The sequence below is a fragment of the Gadus morhua genome, chromosome 6 (assembly GCF_902167405.1).
Source record: "Gadus morhua chromosome 6, gadMor3.0, whole genome shotgun sequence".
Lineage (NCBI taxonomy): Eukaryota > Metazoa > Chordata > Actinopteri > Gadiformes > Gadidae > Gadus > Gadus morhua.
In genome coordinates, this window is record NC_044053.1 from 13,930,311 (window position 1) to 13,947,926 (window position 17,616).

At 46.3% G+C, this 17,616-nt stretch overlaps 2 protein-coding genes across 3 annotated transcripts in view; one reads left to right on the forward strand and one right to left on the reverse strand.

Annotated features, from left to right (window-relative positions):
* Positions 1-795: 795 nt before the first annotated feature.
* Positions 796-13,193, forward strand: tmc2b (transmembrane channel-like 2b). 2 transcript variants are annotated; one of them, XM_030359093.1, is made up of 20 exons: positions 796-964; positions 1,133-1,174; positions 1,556-1,973; positions 2,431-2,574; positions 3,854-3,944; positions 4,042-4,123; positions 4,323-4,429; positions 4,668-4,766; positions 4,911-5,053; positions 5,512-5,659; positions 6,096-6,290; positions 6,991-7,170; positions 7,427-7,585; positions 8,062-8,190; positions 9,075-9,142; positions 9,683-9,922; positions 11,504-11,629; positions 11,953-12,031; positions 12,338-12,467; positions 12,812-13,193. In XM_030359093.1, the coding sequence occupies exons 1-20, from the start codon at positions 919-921 to the stop codon at positions 13,051-13,053; spliced, it is 2,868 nt and encodes a 955-aa protein (XP_030214953.1). In that variant the 5' UTR covers positions 796-918; the 3' UTR covers positions 13,054-13,193. The 2 variants fall into 2 exon arrangements, with proteins under 2 accessions (XP_030214953.1, XP_030214954.1); XM_030359094.1 differs by having other exon boundaries at positions 1,556-1,961.
* Positions 13,194-13,524: 331 nt separating this feature from the next.
* Positions 13,525-17,616, reverse strand: part of LOC115546170 (retinal dehydrogenase 1) — a 9,235-nt gene continuing 5,143 nt past the window's right edge. Inside the window, 10 exon segments of the mRNA XM_030359864.1 lie at positions 13,525-14,159; positions 14,310-14,384; positions 14,601-14,758; positions 15,030-15,194; positions 15,434-15,493; positions 15,495-15,542; positions 15,544-15,591; positions 15,594-15,622; positions 15,725-15,827; positions 17,147-17,260. Of these exon segments, the coding sequence (XP_030215724.1) occupies positions 14,087-14,159; positions 14,310-14,384; positions 14,601-14,758; positions 15,030-15,194; positions 15,434-15,493; positions 15,495-15,542; positions 15,544-15,591; positions 15,594-15,622; positions 15,725-15,827; positions 17,147-17,260 (873 nt within the window). The 3' untranslated portion in view covers positions 13,525-14,086.

The following is a 17,616-nucleotide window of genomic DNA, read 5'->3' on the forward strand; positions in this document are numbered from 1 at the left end:
TCTCCTCTTTCCATTAATTATTGACTGGTCACATCTGACATTTGACCATATCCCCCCATGAAGTAACCACAGAAACCGCAATAGGCTATGTTGATCCTGCGCCCGGTCACGTCTGCCATTTACAGTGCATGGTACATGTTTCCACTCAGCGTTTTACTTAACACCAGGGCTTTACAGTACATCCCGAAGCCTCCTCCGGAACCTCATCGTATACTCTTCCCCTTATGATAATTTAATGTGAACTGTTGTAATCCTGTGTTTGCATGCATTCAATTAGATCGTTGGTTGCATAATTTACCCTCTGGGTTTATAGCGATGAATGTATACACAAACGGCTCTAATTATTTAAATGTAGGCGTCTGCTGATACACCTAATTATTATTAAAATAAGTTTGACTCTTTCATTTGCTGTTTTTTTTGTTGAACTGAAAATAGTAATTGACTATAAATAAAGTATCTCTGCTAAATAATTATGCTAACTAGTTGGACTGATCATTATAAATTACATCTACATTGTTCTGGTATTGTTGACATTCTGTTAGACCGCCTAATTGCACTTAAACTTGATGCTGCGATGTCATTTGCCAAGAGATAAGCATTTCTTGGACGGCTGCTAGGGCGGTTGTCAAGGAGCCCAGCCTTTGAACAGCCCTAACAGAGATGCACCTGTCGCGTTGTGTGTGGTTGTGTGTGTGTGTGTGTGTGTGTGTGTGTGAGCGTGCGTGTGTGCGTGCGTGCCAGTCAGTCATTCTGTTTGGGAGTGCCACAGTGTATCACAATACACTCTCTGTGGACGTTCCCCGTGCTCCCAGTTGCTCTCCTGTCGAAGGGAGACCACTGCATGGTGGACGGTGACCCCGAGGCAAACCGGGGACTAAACCCAGAGCCTCACGGACTGAACTCAGGTTCATCACTTCAATGCCTCCCAAGAGGAAGAAGGATGTTGTGATCCGGTCTGAAGATGGTGAGGTGAAGGGTTTATTGTCATCCTTTTTTCAAGATCTTGCCTTTTAAATCATCTTTATTCTGAGTAAATGATTTAAGATGTATTTTTCTTGGATTGTGTTGATGTCGCTCATAATTCCAGGATTATATGGGATTATATGGAGTTCTATGTAATTTATTGTTTCAGTGGGAATTGAGATCGATGCCCAGGAGGACAGTGGGAGTGAGGGTGAGTGTGTTGTATCTGTAACAGTGGAATAGGACAGCAGTCCTATTTGTAAAGTCAAATCATTTGGATCCTTAATTATTAATTGTCTTATCTTCGATACTAACTTAATATAAAAAAACTCTTCTCAATCTAGTTTAAAGTACACCAAAAAATAAATTTGAATTACATTTTGATTGAAATTACATTTAATGTCAAAAATAAGAAAAAATATAATTTTATACGGAGGTCAAAAGCGAAAGACGTATGAATTCATGTCTATGTTGTTCCTCTTTGACATGCATGACCCTGAATCCAATTACTTACTCACCACCTCCTCAAAGTAGCATCTGAGACGCGTACTTCAGACGTTGTTAATGTGTGGTTCTTGTGTCCATGAACCAGAGGAGGCCAGGAGAAGAGCCAGAAACAGGAGAGCCAAACCTTCTCCACGTAGAGCCAAACGCCCAGTGAGCGATGACGAAGACGAGGAGGAGGAGGAGGAAGAGCCCCCGAGGAGGAAAGGACGGCGGGGGAAGGCCAAGGTGCAGGACAGTGATGAGGAGGAGGAAGAGGAGGAGAAAAAGGGCAGGAAAAAGAAACCTGTCAAAGCTTCCAACAGGAAGAAAAAGGCAGTGAAGGAGGAGAGTGAGGAAGAGGAGGAGGAGAGCGCAGAGGAACGAGGGAAGAATAAAAAACGAGGCAAAGCGCCGAGCAAAAAGGAGAAGGAGGAGCAGAACAAGGTGAAGAAAAGCGGCAAGGACAAAGGAAGCGAGAAAAACAAGAGAAAGAACAGTGGAAAGTTCAGCAGGTGCAGTATTCTGTGAGAGCTCGCTCTCTGTATCTTACCTCCACGTGCACGCTTCATAACCACTTTCACATGCGCAGTTCAGCCAATCTGTTGTGTGCCACACATTGGGACCCCCCTGTAGACTGAGGCTGCTGTCCATAGTTGCCGCCAGACACCTAGGATTCTACTTTTTTAGGATTCTAGATATTTTATTATGGGCAACACTTTTATAACACCGTCTTAAAAACAATATGAACACAGTGGCACACAGTTGATCAATAAGACAACAATATCCTCATTCTCATCGCCATCATCATCTTCATCCTTATCAGGGATGGGATGGTTGAGATCTAAATACCAAAGAGTTGTGTTTGTAATTCACTTACAGTAAACAGCCAAAGTTGTCTTGTTTGGAAGGAGAGGCATGTGAGAGGTTGTCCATTTAGAGTCAAGCCCCAGGTGAACCATGAAAGCTCTGTCCTTTTGACAGCTCGTCGGGGTCGGGTTCTGACTCTGACTCTCTGTCGGAGGGCGAGATGGAGCTCCTGAAGGAGGAGGTAGAGGAGAAGAAGAAGCTCATCACGACTTTGAGGAACAAACCCTGGCGCATGAAGAGGAGACTCCAACAACTCAAGTAACCAAAACAATACCACAAAAACCAAGCGGTTAACATTCAACAGCTCTTCTGCTTGTTGTTCCATTTTTCTAACTTTGAATTTCCTTTTTTGATCCGCTTGCTTGTTGTAGTGCATTAGCTCTTCAGTCTACTAGTTGCTTTCTTAACGGCTGAAATATATTCTTGCTTCTATAGCTTGCTTCCCATCACTCATGTCGCATACATGTGATGTTGTTAATGTCTTATTAAAACATGGCTTTGCTGCGTTGCTTCGTTGATGTTGGCTTTGTTTGGTATTAGCATAGACATGCTATCCTCCATGCTCAAACCTCTGGTTCAGCATGTTATACAATCCTACATGTATGGTTAACCAGAATCAACTTCACTCTGAAGTGCATCCATATTGCAAATCAATGATGCTGATGGAACTAAAACTAGGCTGCAGTATGTATTGACAAATTGACGCATCCAGATTAATTTGTTTTCTATTAATTTCAGTTATAATTCCATGTATAGAAGGATTGAATCTTGGGTTTGGTTTGAACTTTAATATTTACGCCATCAATTAATCAAATCCATTAATCCATCCATCAAATCCATTCAAAAGTAATATCTTTTGAATGGAATTTACAAATTAAAATCATGTATATTCATCTGTATTGAACCCATTTAGACATTTTTCATTTTAAATATTCAGCCAGCACTATTCCAACAAATGTCAACTCGGGCTACAATAAGTTTCAATTTTCAATATCACTCAAAATACACAATTCAGAAACTAGATTAGTTGTATGTCGATGGCCACCAAGCTCATATAAACCTCAACATTCTCACTGAATGTTTAATAAAGAATTTAGTTCGTAAAATAAACTTACTTCCGTCCCTTAAGTGTGTTTTGCGTGAGGTGGTTTGCGTGTCCCTATTTGTGTGTTTAGATGTCAGTGTAGCTTTTCTTGTGAACAACGTCGGTCTTCAGATGGCGAACAAGAGAAGTGCAAGGTCATGACTTTTTGATGAGGTTAACTCTCTTTGATGCATGCTGCTGTAACCAAGTGTCTCCGGACTGTTCTTTCCCCTTCATTATCAATCTTACTGGACACAAGGTGTCATCGGCCTCTTGTGATTTATCACTCTGCATGACAATCAAGTTCTTAATATATGACAGTAATATAAAACCTTGTTATTCATACAATCTACAGATCGAAATGGTGGAATTGTGTTGTTTTTTTGTGTTGGAAACACAGATAAAGTGTGTTATGGTGGAACGATGAGTGTCTCCTTCTGTGATTGGTTGTAGGGAGGCCCAGGCGTTTGTGGAGAAGTTTGAAGGCGCTTTAGGCAAAGGAAAAGGCAGGAAGCTCTACGCATACAAAGTGATGATGGCCAAGGTAAGAAGCACTCTTTTTTTAGACTATGATGAGACTCACTACAACAAGCTTAAGATGTTGACATTTTATCGGGACATTTTCTCTTCTACGCCCCCAGAAATTGATCAAATTCAAGCGTGACTTTGAGAACTTCAAAACTGCTTGTATCCCCTGGGAGAGGAAGATCAAGGAGGTGGAAAGTAAGGAAACAAATAAATAAATATCCGAATGACGGATGAAACTATTTAGGACGAATGCTTGTGTTAATATATTTGAAGCTCACCATTCTAACATGCACTATACCAGTGCATGTTAACATGATGCTGATGAACTGGTCCCTGGCCTGTTATATAACATGTTGTGGTGGTGGTCTCCTAATCCGGACCCTGGTCTACGCAGGTCACTTTGGTTCCTCGGTGGCCTCCTACTTCATCTTCCTGAGGTGGATGTATGGCCTCAACCTGGTCCTCTTTGGTTTCATGTTTGGGCTTGTGGTCATGCCTGAGGTGAGGGACAATACTATGTGTTCTTAGTGGTGTTAATGAAGGGGTACATGAGGGTTTTATTTACACTTTTACTAACATTAATCCATAGCTAATTATTTAGTATCAATTGAAAATTGAATGCCCCAAGTAATCTGATGTTCTTACCCGGAGCAATTGAATGAGTTTTAGACCGTTCATCCTATTAACAGCTAGCTGTGTAACACCAGAACACCTCCATTCATGAATCCTCTATCTCCAGGTTCTAATGGGTCTTCCCTATGGCTCCATTCCCAGGAAAACCGTCCCCAGACCGTTGCAGGAAACAGCGATGGACCTTTCAGTCTTACTTGACTTTGGTGTAAGGATCTGAACATCACCTTTCCTTTTGACCCTTCTCTTCGCTAAATCGGTGGATGCCTGTATTTTAAGATTAAACAGACAATTTCCCCGCTATGTGAAAGGTTCCTAATGTACCTGAGTCCGATGTGTTGGTCGTCGACAGGGGTTCATGAAGTACTCGGTCCTGTTCTATGGTTACTATAACGACGAGCGGACCATCGGTGTGCTGCAGTTCAGGCTGCCGCTCTCCTACCTGCTGGTGGGCGTCGGCATCTTCGGCTACAGCCTCATGGTCGTCATCAGAACGTGAGCACACACACACACACACACACACACACGCACACACGCAAACATGCACGCACACACACGTGCTTGCCACACGAACATGCACAAACGCGCATGCACACACACGCAAACTCAGGTGTACACACGCGCACACACACACGCGCACACACACACACACGCACATGTACAAACGCACACGCACAAACACACCCAGACATAAGCACGCGCACACGTGCACAAGGGAGCACACAGACACTCACACAGACACACACACACGCCCACAAATACACACACACACAATCACAAAAACACACGCAGGCACACAAACACACACCCGCAAACAAACATACAAATAAACCAACAAACGACAAACAAACCCCCACACATGTGTATTATGTGAGGGTGTACTTGGGCCCTATACCCTGATACACCCTCATGCCTCCAGATGCCAGGTAACCTGGTCTCCCTGCTGTTCTCAGGATGGCCCGCAACGCCAACGAGGGAGGGGACGGGACGGACGAGGGGGACTTCAACTTCAGCTGGAAGATGTTCACCAGCTGGGACTACCTGATAGGAAACCCCGAGACCGCAGACAACAAGTTCGCCTCCATCACCACCAGTTTCAAGGTTAGGGTTAGAGAGAGAGAGAGAGAGAGAGAGAGAGAGAGAGAGAGAGAGAGAGAGAGAGTAAAGTCTGGCGGCGAGCGCAGAAGGTGAGAGACCGTGTGATTTCGTCCTCCCTCTCTAACTGTCCCCGTATATAGGAGGAATGTACTAGTGAGATGAAGAGCTGGCGTGCTCACACACTCACACACACAGATGTTTGTGTCTGTGTGTGAGCGTGTTTGTGTGTTTCCATGCATACACATTTGCGTGTGTTCATGTGTGTGAGTTTGCGTGTAAGTGTGTGTTTTCATGTGTATTTGTGTGTGTGTGTGTGTGTGTGTGTGTGTGTGTGTGTGTGTGTGTGTGTGTGTGTGTGTGTGGTCTAGCTCAGAGATCCTCAAGCCAGAGACTAAGGTGTCCTTGTCATGTGTGGTTCCTCCGTTCCCCCGCTGTGCAGGAGTCCATCGTGGACGAGCAGGAGAACCAGAAGGACGAGAACATCCACCTGCGCCGGTTCCTTCGGGTGCTGGCCAACTTCTTCATCCTGTGCACCCTGGGGGGCAGCGGCTACCTCATCTACTTCGTGGTGAAGCGCTCCCAGGAGTTCGCAGAGATCGACCAAGACAACCTCTCCTGGTTTGAGAAGAACGAGGTAAGGAGCAGGCCACCGAGTCTGAGACAATGGAGCGGTTGTCCCTCCAGGGGTTAAATATCTATCGTCATGATCTGTAATCACATCTAGTATGTTTCCACATGATTTATGTCAGGTGTAGGTGTCATAAATATTTGGCCTGTTAAGCCCTTAGAGATTGTGCCGGTGATTAAGGTACACAAATAAAGCTATACTAATTAAATTGAAATGAATTGATTCCCCGTGATAATGCGATGGTATCAGCGAGCAGAAAAAGCTCTCCCGCCAGAAGCTTTGACCTTATTGGTTAGAAACAAGACGTCATGGCTGACCTGTTGAGCTTGTGAGGGCCCTGATCCATTAGGCTGGCTACCCCCCGCCCATTCTGCCGGCGATTTGAATTCGCCCTGCAGAAGGGTCTGGAGAGGAGCAATATATTTCTTTCTGCTTCCGATATGCTTTTGCGAGAGCCAATCACCAAGCTGGCTTCTCCCCCTGGCGCACTATTGGCTGGTTTAACACAATGACGACAGGGAAGCGACGGCAAGCAGCCAATTGCGCACAGAGGTAATTTGAACTAGGCCCGTTGACCATGTCTCTGGTGCTGAAGGAACAATGACGGCAGCCCTCCCCCGGACCAACGTGCAATCTACCGTTGAGCTCGGTCTGGCAACAGCCAGGCTACTGACCCATAGCTACGACCACCTGCTCCTCCCACCAGGTGGAGTTTGTCATGTCCCTCCTGGGGCTGGTGTGTCCTCCTCTGTTTGAGACCATCGCCGAGCTGGAGGAGTACCATCCCCGCATCGCCCTCAAGTGGCAGCTGGGGCGCATCTTCGCCCTCTTTCTGGGGAACCTCTACACCTTCCTCTTCGCCCTGTTCGATGAGGTCAACGCCAAGGTAGGAGTCCATGGGTGTGTGTGTGTGTGTGTGTGTGTGTGTGTGTGTGTGTGTGTGTGTGTGTGTGTGTGTGTGTGTGTGTGTGTGTGTGTGTGTGTTTATGCGTGTGTGTCTGTGTGTGTGTGCGTGTGTGTGTGTGTGTGTGTATGTCATTGTTGTGTGGGTGTGTGTGTGTGTGGGCGTTTTCAAAAGTTTAAACCGTACCTTCAAATGACATGTGTTGGCATTTTACCTCATACTTGTTTCTCTTCCGCAGCTGGAAAACGAAAAGTCCATTAAGAACGCCACCATCACAGCATACAACGAGTACTACTCCAACTACAGCTCCTTCTACAACACCACCGACGTGCCCCCACTCGACATCCAGCCTGCAGACGCCATCAGGGGACCCTGCTGGGAGACCGCAGTTGGAATCGTCAGTATTCAGACACTCAAAGAACGATGTCAAAGTGCTTGTGGAGAAACAGTCTCTCGATCGAACGACTTGAGGATGGATGCGTTTTCTTTTCTTAAGAAGCTAGCTAACTCCGATATTCTCCAGTGGAGTAAATAGCTAGAAATGGGAGTCTATGATTGGTTAGGGGCGGCATGTGGCTCAGGAGGTAGAGCTGATTGACTGGTAACCGGAAGGTTGCTAGTTTGATACCCGGCTCCTCCTAGGCTGTTGATGTGCGATGTGTCCCTGAGCAAGACACCACTGAATGCTCATGACGAGCTGGTTGTCGCCTTGCATGTCTTACTCCGCCATCAGTGTGTGAATGTGTGAATGAATGTGTGAATTTGAGGCAGTACTACGAAGCACTTTGAGTGGCCACTGGTTAGAAAAGCGCTGTGTAAATGCAGTCATTTACTATGGTCTCTCCGTGTTTGGGCCGTGGCGGCTCCACCCAGGAGTTTGTGAAGCTGACCGTCTCGGACATCCAGGTGACCTACCTCACCATCCTCATCGGGGACTTCCTGCGAGCGGTCCTGGTCCGCTTCCTCAACTACTGCTGGTGCTGGGATCTGGAGGCGGGCTTTGTGAGTACCGCTGGCAGACTAGACCTCCACCGTACATTCTCATTCACTATTTCATAGGCACATGTAGAAAACATAACGTAATGTAGAATATCATATTTTACTTTCTATTTTATACAATGTACTTATTGCAAGTCTGCTAAACCCCTCAATGTAAATGTAAATGTTTTTTGGTTATATCCTACAACAGTGTTCTCTACATTTAATGTGATTAACATCTGTGTAGTTTGTGTATTTTCAATAGTTGGTTCCTAATTGGGAAAACGTTCATTTCAAACCAGGTGACGTCACCAGGTTTCTAATGAGTGGTAGTAGAGATCCTGTCCTCACTGTGAGAACACCGCATTTACATTGAAGTGAGACGGCCCTCCCCGACACAATGACCTCCTGTAGGACAGGCCCATCCGTCAGCAGAAACCCGACACAGAAATGAACACTTAATTACTGAGAGAGTCTGAGATCCAGCACGGCAAGGAGAGAAGGGGACCAGGACGGCGTAGAGAGACGGAGGAAGGGAGGGAATGGACCACGGAGGGAGGGTGGGAGGGAGGTGTAGAGGGAGGGAGGAGGGAGGGAGGAGGAGGGAGGGAGGAAGGGAGGGAGGCATCGAGGAAGGGAGGGAGGCATAGTGGGAGGGAGGAAGGGAGGAATGGAGGCATAGAGGGAGGGAGGGAGGGGGAAGGAAGGGAGGGAGCGAGTAAGGAGAGCAGAGGAATATGAGGAGACGTGAAGTGAGAGTACCCTACTTTTAATCAGGTGTGTAAGCAAGATGTACGTGTGTGTGTGTGTGTGTGTGTGTGTGTGTGTGTGTGTGTGTGTGTGTGTGTGTGTGTGTGTGTGTGTGTGTGTGTGTGTGTGTGTGTGTGTGTGTGTGTGTGAGATTACAGCCTTCATATGGAGAGTTTGACATCAGCGGGAATGTGCTCGGGCTCATCTTTAACCAAGGCATGATATGGTACCTGCTGTCTTTCCCTGGAAAATTCACATTCACATTTCTATCCCCTGTACCCTTACCCTAACCCCTACCCCTTACCCAAACCCTGACCCCTTAGCCTATCCCCTAACCCCTAACCCAAACCCTTACCCTAACCCAAACCCTAACCCCTAACCAAACCCTGACCCCTTACCCTAACCCAATCCCCTAACCCTAACCCCTAGCCCTAACCTTTAAGCCAAATATTAACATTGCCAAAAATACTTGAGCTTTAATATTTAACTGAATTTATTACACTTTTAACTTCCCTGTTCTGAAACATATGTTCTCATAACATGCGTAATATTATTCATGTTTTATTCCATATATATATTAGAAAATTTGAATATGTATATATTATAATTTTTTTCTAATAGTTTTCCTTCACAACATCATTGAGGTTTAGCGTTGAAGAAAATAAACTCAGAAATCTCAGAAATAAACCGACTATCCTCCTCCTCCTCCTCCTCCTCCTCCTCCTCCTCCTCCTCCTCCTCCTCTCCTCCTCCCCGTGGTCCCCAGGATGGGGGCCTTCTACGCCCCGGGCCTGGTGGGCCTCAACGTGCTGCGCCTCCTCTCCTCCATGTACTACCAGTGCTGGGCGGTGATGAGCTGCAACGTGCCCCATGAGAGGGTGTTCAAGGCCTCGCGCTCCAACAACTTCTACATGGCCCTGCTGCTGCTGGTGCTCTTCCTCAGCCTGCTGCCGGTGGTGTACACCATCATGACCCTCTCGCCCTCCTTTGACTGCGGGCCCTTCAGGTAGGTAGGCTGGGGGGTGGTTGGGTTGGGTTATAAACTTCTGTTGGATTCGAGAGAGAGCAAGAGGGTGCAGAGGTAAATAGTGAAAAACATCAATCAAAGACATCCCCTGCCCCCATCTCTCCCTAGCTAGGTTTCACCGCCATTCAAAAGTGCTACATTCATGCACCTGTGATGGACAGACAAGATGGATATCCTGAACCATTCAGGGAAGAGATGCTCTGATTGGACAGAAATGAGCTGGGAGAAATCTGAAATCTAAAAAGGCTCATACAAAGACTTGCGCAGTCAACCCCCAGCAGATATTCACAAGCAGACATTATCTCACGAACAGCTTACGGATCATTTCTAACAAATCACACTCAAGTACCAGCTCTTAAATCTTACCTACAGCACCTTTAACTTGAGAAGCAAACATAAATGTGTGTGCTTCACATATCAGTGGGCAGTAGAGTGCAGAGTTTTAGGCATCAGGAACAAAGGCTAGATTATAATATGTTGTAATCCGTCATTGGTACAATGGTACTCTTAGAGTTGACTGCTTTGTGACACATTAAGCCACATGAGAAGACCCTGCTGTGAGACTGAGGGGAAATGGTTTAAATGATATCAAGCGTTTTCTCTGTAATTATCGTTGGGGACTGTAGGAAAGAGACAGAGAGAAACAGAGGGAAACAAGCAGGCAGGGTTGAGTTTGGGTCTCATCTTCTGTGCCACCAAAACCACCAAACAGTTCCACTTACAGAATAAAACGTATTTAACTACACTCTAAACCAAACGATCCAAAGGCAGGCCTACATTCACCAAACCGTGGACACCAAGGGCTCTAGTTACCCGGTGGCTTATCTGTAAACGAATCCCTGAGTCAACCCGGGCCTGACATGAACAGCGCAGAGATAATCAACACCAGAGGTGCCCGGTGCGATCTAATCCTAGCTAATGGGGGTTAGCTCGGCTAAACCCGGCGCCCCTCTCTGTGGACGGGTGCCCGCACAGGGCCGTGTGAGCGTGACAGAGAGCACACAACGGGATGGTGCACATGTGGTAGCGAGTGAGTCTGTCGGAGTGGTGTCGTGCGTTGCCAGGCTTTTGCAAAATAGTGTGTTCATCGGTACATGTGGTTCTAGATAGTTAAGGCACAGAGCGACCCGCACATGGGATGACAGCCGGCTTTCATTTGTTGTCTGTTTGGAGAGGTTAGGGGAGGTTGAGGGACACCATACAGCCATCAAACGACAGAACAGTGAGCACTTCTAAAGTACGTCAACAAGAATACTGTACAGTAAAATAGGCTTTAACTATAAAATTGAAACCAATGAACCATGAACATCAAAGTATTTTCCATAAGTAGCATGGGGGGCTAACATCATACCATGGCTTAAAAGCAGTCATAAATCAATATATGAGTAAGCTTGGGATATTTTAAGATGTTGTGTTTTATAAGGATGAGCAAGACATTGCACTTCGGACCCAGAGATTTCTGGCTGTGATCCAAACACCTTAATCACTCCTCAGATATCCTTCCTCGCCCTAGACACCACCAGTCATGCCTCCTACTGACTCTTGTGACTCCTCCCCCAGTGGCAGGGAGAAGATGTATGAAATCGTCATGGAGACGATCGAGAAAGACCTCCCGGCCTTCATCGGGAACATCTTCACCTACGCCACCAACCCCGGCCTCATCCTCCCGGCCGTTCTCCTCATGGTGTAAGAACCCGCTCCCATGCGTTACATAAGGGTTAGGGTTAGTACACCAATCAGAATCAAGCACTCAACCACACAGTGGTATAATAGGCCTGATTCACTGCAGGCCCACTTGTTCTAAACAGCAGCTTGATGGGGCGACTGTACTGAGAGGATAATGAGCCCTAAACCCTTTATCTGGAAGAATCCCATTTATGTTGGTGCATAACGTGTCAAGTCTGTTGACTCAAAGTACTGCGTACACGTTAATGTGGGCGGTAAACAGTGTGTTTTTATATTAACGGTGTATAAGGTTTGATGCCTTTTGTGTGTTTCTGATCTGCCAGCCTTGCCCTGTACTACCTGAACGCTCTGTCTAAGGGATACCAGCAGGCCAACCTCGACCTCAAGAAGAAGATGCAGATGGTGAGTCATCAACTTGACCTTTCTTTACTAAGGTTTATATCTTACGATTGGTTCTACTGTCTACTTTTCTCCTGCTCTTGTATACAATCATTTCTTTCCATACGAGTCAGCCTTGTTGACTGTGAGCGTGTGTGTTTGTATGTGTGTGTGTGTGTGTGTGTGGGCGTGTGTTTTTGTGTATTTGTGTGTTTTTGTGTATGTGTGAGCGTGCGTGCGTGCGTGCGTGTGTGTGTGTGTGTGTGTGTGTGTGTGTGTGAGTGTGTGTGTGTGGGTGTTTGTGTGTGTGTCTGTGTATGTGCGCTGTAGACCCGAGATGAGGAGAAGAACCGCCGGAACAACAAGGACAGCACCAACCAGGTCATGAAGGATCTGGATGATCTGCTGCCCAATAGATCTCTCATACCCCCCCCTGAGGAGGAGGAGCCACCCCCGCCTGGTGCACACACACACATACACACACACACGCACACACACACACACACACACACACATACACCCACACCCACACATACAACATACATGTTCGCACACATAAACATCAACACACACATGCATGCAGACACACTCTGTACACACACACACACACTGACTCACACAAACCCACACACACACAAATGAATGCATGCACGCACCCATACAAACACATACGCCAACACACACACAGCTATATATACACACAAACACACACAATTTCACACACACATGGATGCAGACACACACACAGACCCATACACACCCCCACATGTCTAACCAGTTTCCTCTTTCTTCCTTCTGACCCAGTCGCTCAAAAGGGAAGCAAGTCTCCTAAACTGAAGCCCGGCTCGGCAGCCAATGGGAAAGGAGTCAACCTCCAGAAAGAGGTCTCCTTGGCCGCAACCAACCCCAGGGGCGTAGTGAACCGACCCCCGGGGCCCCGAGGGGGACCCCCCGGTAACATCAGGGGCCCTCAGCCTGGACCAGGGAGGGGCAGGGGCCGGGGGGGGCCCTCCTCCAAGGCAATAGGGTTCATAAGGGGCTGTTAGGGTCCCTGAATGATCTGCTGCTCAACGGATGGAAAATCACGTCAACAGGGGGGCATCCCCGATCAAGACCGTAGGATTACATTAAAGGGGACTTATCATACCACCAGGTGTGAGTGTGATTAGCCATAACAAGCTGTTTTGAAAATGTGCAGCTTCTGACAGCACAGGTGGGCGTGTCCACCGATATTTGTGAGGGATAGATGAGCAACATTTGCTACAGTCCACTGGGTAGGCTGGTAGGATGATCTATCCAGCACACATCTAGGTGGACACGCCCACGGATTGTCACAACAGCCTGTAAGGCTAATCCCACTCACACCTGGTGGCATGTCATGGGACCTTTAATGAAACTGAGGAATTTCACCCTCCTGTCACCATTCAGTGAAACATATACATGCAACTATCTACTCTATCATTAGTAAAGGAAATCAGTTGTGAAGAAAACAGATCGGTGCCTCTGGCAGCATCTGACAATATCACCTTTATTACCGATTCCTTAAAGAGAAATCCAACGGGACAATATATTTGGGCCTTATGACAGCCTTATGAGTCTAGAAATACCACTTTTATTACATATTTGTAAAATTTAAAAAGTTGTTAAAATATACAGTTATAGCAAACATTTACTGCAGTGATGTGGAGAACTGGGTTAATGTGGGTTATAGGTTAAAGGTCGACCGTTTTACTGATTTCATTAAGAAATCACAGTGCGCTGTAAAATAACTTGTTTAATGTATTTCTATGAAGTTTTTGTAAGCAGCTAATAAAATCATATAATGTATCATCATTCGTTGTCGTCTTAAAACAATATTGTACAAAATGTCACCCTCCATTTCGTGCCAGATGTGCTAGTTTACATACATGTAACTGTTCATCAAATACCGTATGTATAGTATCTAGTATACTACGATGGTATGGACATCGCCGTATTAACATTAAAAATAATACCGTTTTTTTCTTTAAAAAGTAAATTGAGAAATTTTAAAATAGGGGTTGGCTCCAGACCAGAAGTGAATCCGAAAACATCGCCATTTTATGAGTTCTTCTTGGAGATTTTGATCGTGATCGCCTTGATTTCAGTGTACTCTTGAAGAGCATATTCCCCCCTAGATCGGAACAATGAGAGCAAAAGATGCAAAACATTAGATATAATATAGTATTTACAAATTGGTACATTTCACAATATAGTCATATATTATAGTAAATAAAAACTAAAATTAAAGCATATTATTTGCTTTAAAACAAATCGTACTCACAGTTCCCTTCCGTTCCCGGACATTTTGAAACCGCCAAATGGGCACATGACACTCATAGCATTGTAGCAGTTCACCCTGAAAGAGAACCACAGCCCGATAGCATAGCATCATTAGCTCGTTAGCCTGAACTTGTTAGCATCACTAACCATTTAGTTGGGAAAAAATGGAGACCGAAGGACTCCTTCAAAAGGTTCAAAGTATTCTTGGTTTAAGGCCAGAAGGGATGTCTTAAAGGAGTCAATATTAATATTCCAGGATCAATCCTCCAGAAGGTAGGGTTGTGAGACGTACCAGACGACGCCTGCCTGCAAGGCGGCGGAGACGGTGAAGGCTTTGTCGATGTCGCTGGTGAACAGGCCTGCTGCCAGCCCGTAGTGCGTGGCGTTGGCTCTCGTGACCACTTCCTCCACGCTGCTGAAACACATGATCTGCTGCACCGGGCCGAAGATCTGAAACCATATGAGGGATCAGAGAGGAGAGGGGTCAGAGGGCAAGGGGCAGCCTTTGAGGACAATGAAAAGGGTCAAATAAGACCATTTACATTTCATTTGATTGAAAATGTAATATGTGTGTGAGCATGTGTGTGTTTTTGTATGTTTGTGTTGGTATGTGTGTGCATTGCGCACAAATGTTTACAGGAGAGCATGTGTAAGCGTGTGTGTACATTAGTGTGCAGGTGCATTTGAGTGCACATGCGTGTGTGTGTGTGTGTATCGGCACCTCTTCCTTGGCGATGCGCATGTCATCGGTGACGTTGGAGAAGACGGTGGGCTGGATGTAGAGGCCCTGCTGGCCCCAGGGGGCCCCGCCACACTCCAACGTGGCCCCCTCCCTCTGCCCGCTCTCCACCAGTTCCAGGATCTTATCAAACTGCTTACGGTCGATCTGGAAGGACAGGCAGAGGCCCATTGGAGACCGTTTATCATTGTACCAAGTGAAATCAAGGGAAAGACCAATCGATATTCGATTTAAAATTCTATTTTAAATTCTATTTTAAATTATATTTTAAATTATATTTTAAATTTGTATTTTAAATTCCATTTGAAATTCAAGTTGAAACTCAATTTGAAATGCCATTTGAAATTCAATTTAAATCAAACTAAATACCATCGCCATCCCCGTACCTGTGGTCCCTGGTCCACCCCGGGCGTCAGCGGGTCTCCCAGGACCTTGGAGCGGGCCTTCCTCCACACTGCGACGCACAAACGTCTCGTAGATGGGCGCTTCCACGAACCAGCCGGGACCCGGCCACGCAGCACTGGCCCTGGTTGAAAGAACAGCCCGCTGTGGGCCTGTTTCCACCGCCTGCTCCACTGGGAGACAGCCACACATGGAGGCATGCTGTCATATTCCTGCTCTCACACCAATTTTACCCTTTAAAAGCAGAGACAATTGTGCATATTTTGAGTACTCACAGTCACAGTCAGCAAAGACTATTATGGGATTCTTGCCTCCCAGTTCCAGTGTGACTCTCTTCAGGTTGGTGTCACCTGCAGCTCTCTGTATGAGTTTTCCAACCTAGGAAGCAACAGAAATAGTGTCAAACAGGAGCGTCGCTAGCAATTGAAAACATCCGGGGCTGTAGCCCAGAAGTTAGAGTCCTTTTAAAACGGGGGTTTGGGGGTTTCTCCCCCGAGGAAATTTGAAAATCTGGCTGATGAACATGCAATTGTCACGTAGTTTGAGAAGTAAAGGAAAGACAAATCGTCATGTCTGACTCACATCGGGGCAGGCCTACTGAATAGCTTAATGTTTACGTTAAGGATAGGAAAGTGCACCACATACAGCAGCCAAAATGAATTAGAAAAGCCTGTAGCCAAATAAACACTCATGCGCCTAGATGTCATGTGGACCGGCCTGAATTCACTGCGGGTCTCCTGAATCTGTGCAAACTAGAGCAGCACTAAACAGCATTATCGACATGATGGGCTTTGCATAGAGAATCAAATTTGCAACATTTTGCAACTAATGATTCTAAATTTGCCCATTAATGTACAAGTCAGAATTGTGCGATTTTCACTGGCTACAATATTGCATCTGTCAGTTGTCAAATTTGCTGAACAAAATGTTAAACTTCAGTAATTGTTCATAGTCAACTTATATAGTGCATTTATTTAAGCTCTCGACAGCATAACCATACAGCTTCGCCACATCGGCGGGAAAACACGGCACACTCAAAGTACATCCATGGAATCAGCCGTTCAAAACCAGTCTGCATGAATCGTATGACAACTGGATGGCAGTGGATGCGGACAAGGAATACACCGCAGGGGAGAACATGAGAGCCCCAGCTCGCCGCATAGTAGCCTGGGTGCTTTAAGCGTGGAACAAGCTGGATACGGAGTGGGTGAAAAACGATGTGTGTGTATGTGTGTGTGTTTGTGTGTCACTCTGTTCGAGCCTGCATGAGAGTTCAATGTTGTCATTAGCTGTTACGTCTTTCTGACCAATCGCAGTTCAAGGCCGACCTGGGCTGTACCACTTCGGGAGGGGGGCGCTCAGTTACTCCCCTCTCCCCTCTCTGTGGCTGCTGGTAATTCAATCACAAAGAAGTAAACTCTACGGGCTATTTTCAGCATTATGTGTTTTTTTACGGCACAACGATCCGGGGCTATTCCCAAAAGATCCGGGCCCCGGATACAGAATAGAAGAATAGAAAAGACCAGACTAGACCAGACAAGACCAGACAAGACCAGACAAGACCATACAAGACCAGACCATAATGGACTAAACCAGAAAAGACCAGACCAGACCAGACCAGACCTGACCAGATGAGACTAGCATAGCATGCATACAGAACACCACACGAGTACTGATCCTCTCCAGTGGGGGCTTACAGCTGTTGAACCACTGAAGGCCACTTTGTCGATGTCCATGTGATGGGAGATGGCCGACCCCGCTGTGGGGCCGTACCCGGGCACCACGTTCACCACCCCGGGAGGAAACCCCGCCTGGGGACACAAGAGCAACAAGGATATTCATATATTACAATACAAATATATGGTAATGTACCGTGTGTGTATGGGAGGGGTGTGTGTGTGTGGTGTGTTTGGAGGGAGGCGGGATAGGTTCTGTATGTATGTGTGTGTGTGCGCGTTTGTGTGTGTATGGGGGCTATGATTGCGTGTGTGTGTGTGTGTTGTGTGTGTGTGTGTGTGTGTGTGTGTGTGTGTGTGTGTTAGGGTATGTCTGTGTGGTTGTGTGTGTATGGGGAGCTATGCGTGCGTGTGTGTGTGTGTGTTTGTGTGTGTGTTTGTGTCTGCGCGTGCGTGTGTGTGTCTTTGTGTGTGTGTGTGTGTGTGTGTGT

Bases quoted from the DNA above. Each gene is read 5' to 3' on its own strand.
- tmc2b (XM_030359093.1), top strand. From the start codon at position 919: ATGCCTCCCAAGAGGAAGAAGGATGTTGTGATCCGGTCTGAAGATG. The intron at 7,171-7,426 runs GTAGGAGTCCAT...TCTCTTCCGCAG, and splicing joins TCGATGAGGTCAACGCCAAG to CTGGAAAACGAAAAGTCCAT. The intron at 9,143-9,682 runs GTACCTGCTGTC...CGTGGTCCCCAG, and splicing joins TTTAACCAAGGCATGATATG to GATGGGGGCCTTCTACGCCC.